The 6,000-nt window shown below is 58.0% G+C and overlaps 1 protein-coding gene across 1 annotated transcript in view; it reads left to right on the plus strand.

Moving 5' to 3' along the window:
* LRFN2 (leucine rich repeat and fibronectin type III domain containing 2) overlaps positions 1-5,795 on the plus strand; it is a 65,465-nt gene extending 59,670 nt beyond the window's left edge. The window contains exon 3 of the mRNA XM_018039321.1: positions 2,420-5,795. Within this exon, the coding sequence (XP_017894810.1) occupies positions 2,420-3,383 (964 nt within the window). The 3' untranslated portion in view covers positions 3,384-5,795. The remainder of the gene's footprint in view (positions 1-2,419) is intronic.

A 6,000-nucleotide genomic window follows, 5' to 3' on the forward strand; every position in this document is an offset into this window, starting at 1 on the left:
TGAATGCCGACCCTGCCATCTTACGTTTGCCTAACACCTCTGCAGAAAAAAAGACCACGACAGCAGCTGCTTCAGAGAGTCGCCGTAGGGCTAAGCGAGTTGACAGACATGGGGTTGCTAAAGCAGAGCCTGAACACACTTGCCTTGGAGCATTTGCTCCACCTTTGTCGGGTTTCCCGGGGCGCTAGTGGTAAATCACCTGCCTGCCAGTGCGTGAGACTGAGAGACACGGGTTCAGCCCCTGCGTGAGGAAGACCCCTGGAGGAGGGCATGGCAACCCACTCCAGTCTTCTTGCCTGGAGAAACCCCAAGGACAGAGGAGCCTGGCAAGCTACAGTCCATAGGATTGCAAAGAGCTGGACACAGCTGAAGCGACTGAGCACACACCCTACTATTGCACCATTCTGGGTCTGCGTAGCTCCTGCCTCTCCAACTCACGATGCTCACATCGCTACCCTGAGGTGGAAGGAAGTGGACTCTGCACAGCAGTGGGCCCAGCAGAACCGAGGTTCTGTTTGTGGAGGAGCGTGAGCCTCAGTGAGCTGAGCTGCTCCATGGAAGGGGCTGGCTGATCTGCAACAGGCCAGGGCAGGGTTTTCACTCAGATGAAGAAAATCATCCTCATTTGTGGAAAGGAATAAGGCCAGGCTGTGGATCTAGAAGCTAGTGTCAAAGCCCCAACTACCTCATCCTGGCAGTCCCAGCTGTGTGACCTCAGGCAAATCACTTAACCTCTCTGAGCCTTGGCCAGTCCTCTGTGATCTGAGGGCCCAGGATTGCCGTGATGCGCAGGTGGAACAGACAGACCTAAGGGGCCGGGTGCAGTGCCTTTGCTGGATCCAGGCCCCCAACTCCTCCACTCACCTCTTCTGCCCCACGCACTGTAGCTATAGGATGGAAGTGGGCATGGGGCAGAGGACTCAATTTCCTCGTGTGGCTTCCCTAGCAGCCTAGAGGGGCCGAGAGTGAGGCGGGAAGCAGGAGCCTCCAGGGCTGCCCACTGACGGGACGTCAATACCTGCCTGTCAGTCCCAGCCTCCGTGCGTGGTTCCCAGGTGGAAGTCTTCAGGCTCCAGTATTTCATGTTTGAGGTCTCAATTATGCTGTCGGGCCCTGGGTGTGAGCCGTTGATGGGCACAGATGGCACTGGAGTAGCAGGGGACAGAAGCACACTGGGCTCTTGGGAGTTGAGGGGCTGGGGGGCGTTGGGGGAGGCTGCAGGGAAATGTGGCTCCTTTCGGCCGAGGTGAGTATTTCTGCAAGAGTGTATGTGGGATGAGACAGGCGTCGTTTCTAGGAACTCCCACCAGAAGGCATGCAGGAAGGGCCGAGGCTAGGGTGGTCTGGCCCCAGTGTGGGGAGATTGCTGCCCGCTCTGACCCTACCTTAAGGTGGAGGGAGCCGTCGAGGCCTCCCCAACCAGTGATACTACCCGGGGTGTCTTTGGATGCTCCTGGCCTGCTATGGCAGTGACGGAGGACCGCTCCCTTCCCTCTGGGAAGCAGAGTTCCTCCCAGTCTTCAACATTGCACCCTGCCCTTCCCCTCCAAGCAACACCCCTCTTCACACCTCCAGTTTCCTTCTGCCTAGACCCCCCACCCACCCCAACCAGTCTGCAGCAGTGAAGTTGTACCTCCTGAGACGTGAGAAAGCCATCTGGAGAGGAGAATGGCCTTGGCCCCTGAGGACAGGACCTTGTCCGGGACTAAGCTCAGCTCAGGCTCGGAACGGGGCTCAGTCAGTGCTGGGGAATCTCCCAGGACAGACAGCGGGTGGAGGCAGCCCTCGGGCTGGGCGGCCATGGCTGACCTGACTCACCCCCACGGCCCAGAGACTGAGGGGCTGTTGGAAGCTCTCAAGGCAGAAGCGGGGAGGTGGGGAGTCCCTTTTCTTTAACTGCTGCTTCTTCACATCTTTAATCTCTCTGCCTCCCCCTCCGCCCTTCCCCCACGCCTCCTCTCTCTTGTCTCCCTTGAATCTCTCCCCTCTGGTCTCCGAACCTCTGACTCTAACCGCTTTCCACCGTCAACTACCTGCTGTTCCATCCCCTTCTCGGTCACACTCATCATCGATTTATTTCCACATCTTCCGGGGTGTTTTCCACGCCCGGTTGCCGACGACTCTTTCTCTGTGTACCTGGCTCTGACACTTCCACCCCCTGGCCCGGAATCTTCCTCTCTCTCCCCCCACCTCTGTTCTCTTGCCTGGGCCCCCTCCTCTCTGACTCGCCCTCTCTCCCTTTCCCTGCCTCTCCGCCTATCACCTCTCCTCCCTGCCTCGTTCTCTGCGCCTGTGGCTCTCTCCCTCTCCATGGCTCCTCTCTGTCACCCTCTCTCTTCTGCTTCTGCCCCTGTCCCCTCATCACCCTACTGTTCCTCACCATCCCTCCCACTCTGGACCTATCCCCTCCACCTCCCAGGATGATCCCAGCCTCCAACAAGGCCTTTGTGGTCAACAACCTTGTGTCCGGGACTGGCTACGACCTGTGCGTGCTGGCCATGTGGGACGACACGGCCACCACGCTCACGGCCACCAACATCGTGGGCTGTGCCCAGTTCTTCACCAAGGCCGACTACCCGCAGTGCCAGTCCATGCACAGCCAGATCCTGGGTGGCACCATGATCCTGGTCATCGGCGGCATCATCGTGGCCACGCTGCTGGTCTTCATCGTCATCCTCATGGTGCGCTACAGGGTCTGCAACCAGGAGGGCGCAGGGAAGCCCACAGCTGCCGTCACCAACATGCACTCTCAGACCAACGGGGCCCAGCCGCCCGCTCTGGGCAGTGTGCCCAGTGGGGCCCCCGTGCCCGGACCGCCCAAGGTGGTGGTGCGCAACGAGCTCATGGACTTCAGTGCCAGCTTGGCCCGAGGCAGCGACTCCTCTTCCTCCAGCTCCCTGGGCATCGGGGAGGGGCTGGGACGGGGCCCCTGGAGGCTCCCACCCCCCGCCCCCCGCCCCAAGCCCAACCTTGACCGCCTCATGGGGGCCTTCGCCTCCTTGGACCTCAAAAGTCAGAGAAAGGAGGAGCTGCTGGACTCCAGGACTCCAGGCGGGAGGGGGTCTGGGACGTCGGCCAAGGGCCACCCCTCAGACCGAGAGCCACTGCTGGGGCCACCCGCGGCCAGGGCCAGGAGCCTGCTCCCCTTGCCCCTGGAGGGCAAGGCCAAACGCAGCCACTCCTTCGACATGGGGGACTTTGCAGCTGCGGCTGCGGGCGGGGTCGCCCCCAGTGGCTACAGCCCCCCACGGAGGGTCTCGAACATCTGGACAAAGCGCAGCCTCTCTGTAAACGGCATGCTCTTGCCCTTTGAGGAGAGTGGCCTGGTGGGGGCCCGAGGAACTTTTGGCAGCTCTGAGTGGGTGATGGAGAGCACGGTGTAGGCCTGGGGGTGGGCCTCCTCCCTCCCACCCGGCCAGGGTAGGAGAAGGGGAAGCATCTTTACCCACAAGTCTTTGTGGAGTTTCCATGGTGATGTTTACATCCAGGGACCGTTTTGTCTCCCTGTCAACGGCCTCCCCCCACCCCACTACGCCACCCACACACACCTACCCAGGCCCGTCCCCCACCACCCGTCGGGGTGTGCTCAGGGAAAGCGGACTTGATCGCTCACATGTCAGACTGAGCCCTGAGTGTTTGGAAAGGCAGGGCTCCTGCCCTTCTATTCACAAATGTAGCCTATAAGCAAGCGGCTTCGGATTGCGGATGGTTCCAGTGTTGTTTTTGTTTCTTAATTTATTTCTTCCATGTCCCAGACTCCTCCTCTTCAGTGACACAGATAATGGAGAATTTATGCCACACACAAAAGCAGGTCCCAGCAGGTGGTGGGCAATCGCTGCCAGCTGAGCAAAGCAGGGAATGATTTGGGCGGCACGTTTGTTTGGGGGAAGACTGAAGTCCTCCGCCTAGACCCCCTCATTACTCCCAAGTCCCCACACTCGGGGAGGGTGCGTGAACCCCTCATCACTGGCCCAACTTCCTTTGCTTCTCAAACACAACGCCCCACACCCAGCACATCAGCTTAAACCAGAAAGGTAATTTCCAGGACTCTGCATGAGGGAGAGGGAGAAGGGTTTTATGAGACCCATGGGTATAAGGTATGTTAACTTATGGAGGTGCTTTGGGATTTTTGCTTCTTTTAAGGGAAGCTAAGATGTGGGGCGGGTCATGGTTGGGAGGGGCTTGCCAAGAGGTTTTCTCTTAAGGGGAGTGGACTCAAAGGAGCAGAAGGAGCACTGGACACAGAGTCCAAAGCTGCGAGTCTGGGTTTCAGAGCCACCACCCAATACCCAGTTGAATACAGCAGGCAAGACCCTTTCTCTGTGGAACCTCAGGCTTCTAATTCATAAAATACTGAGAGCGTACCAAATCTCCAACTCCCTTCCAGCTCAAAGGACTAAGGACTCTTCATGACTAAATGAGTTGTAGGATTTTGAAGCTCGAAGAGGTGTTTGCGATCATTTCACCCTTAACCTTCTCTCTCCTTTCCTCCAGAGTCCAAGAGACCTGCCCAAGGTCACATAGCGAGTTAGTGACCAAGTCAGGGCAGGGCCTAAGGCCACGTGCCTCTTGGGGGTGGTGTCTGAAGTCCGTTACCAAGTGTTCACCGTGGCTAGGGCATTTCTGTGTCTAGAGCCTGTCCTTTGTTTGTTCTTGAAGGAGGTGGCTCAGGGTGGGACACAGGGACACGGGGGCTGCCTTCCACGATGCCAGTCAGGAGGCAGATGTGTCTGGAAACGACAGGACGAGGAGGGGCACACGGGCTCCTGTCCATCTGGGGACTGAACCCCGCACGCACAGACTCCGGCGAGAGGAGGCCGAGGACGTGTGGCCGGTGCGGGGGAAGGCATCTGGAAGCATCTGGAGGGTCTTCCCCCGCACCTCTGTCTCTCTTGGTCCCTGTCTGTCCCAGGTTTCGCCTCACTGTCAACACACTACCTCTCCCCACCTCATTCCTCCTTCTCCCAAACCTCCACCACAGAGCTCTGGCCTCCGTCTCTCATTCTCCCTCCTTCTGCCACTTGCCGACCACACAGCCTACAAAGCATACAGGTGAGTCCATCTGGGGCTGAAACGTTCCGATGGGCTCAGCCCTGGAGCTGAGCTGGTGGCCCCCCAGCCCCGCCCAGAACACACAGGCAGAGGGCGGGGAACCGTCTATGCAGGACTGCCTTCTGGCTCCTGCCCAGGAGCCTCCAGACCCCATGCCTTCCTCCTTGCCTGCCCGCCTCCTCTCTCTCCTCACCTTCCCTCCTCTCTCCTGTCTTCATTCCTTTTCTGCTGGTGCCTCTCTGCCTCCCCCGAGTCCCTTTCTGGTCCAGACCAGGTCATCCACAGACCGGGCCGGGCTCTCCCTGAGACCACAAGCTCACGTCCAGCCCCAGTGCTGGAGCAGAAGCTTTCCGCAGCCATGGGAGACCTCCAGCCTCGGTGACATGAAAGAAAACCTCCCTCACCCTCCCTCTCTCTCTGCCCCACTTGCCTCCTCTCCTTCTTCCCTCTGCACTTTCTCACTCAGCCTTTTCTAAATGTAGCCATTGAGGAGGTGACCCCAAATGCCACTCTCTTTTTGCCTTTGGGTTCAGACGCCTCGAGGAAAAGTGGTAGGCTTGGGAAGCGAGGGGAACCAACTGTCCTCGTCAGCGGCTCCAAGCTCTGTCGTGACATGATATGTACTAGCACTTGTGTTTGTCAGGTTTGGAAAGCGACATCCCTGTGGGCAGACTACAAATGCCAACCTTCTCCTTTGCTAAAAAAAAAAATAAAATAGTGCACAGTAAAATGTACAGTTTTAAAACAACTAACCACACTTCTTCGGAGAGACAAAAAAAAAAAAAAAAAAAAAGAATATTCCTGTGTCTGTGAAGTCTGCTGTTTATTCCTCTGGAAACTCTGTGGTTTTCTGACGGTGGCCTTGAGATGGCATCTTTCTCTCACAGCTGTGTTTGGTTCTGCCTGGTGAGAGCCTGCTTCCTGCCAAGTTCACATGTAAGACGGGAG

Source organism: Capra hircus, chromosome 23, assembly GCF_001704415.2.
Source record: "Capra hircus breed San Clemente chromosome 23, ASM170441v1, whole genome shotgun sequence".
Lineage (NCBI taxonomy): Eukaryota > Metazoa > Chordata > Mammalia > Artiodactyla > Bovidae > Capra > Capra hircus.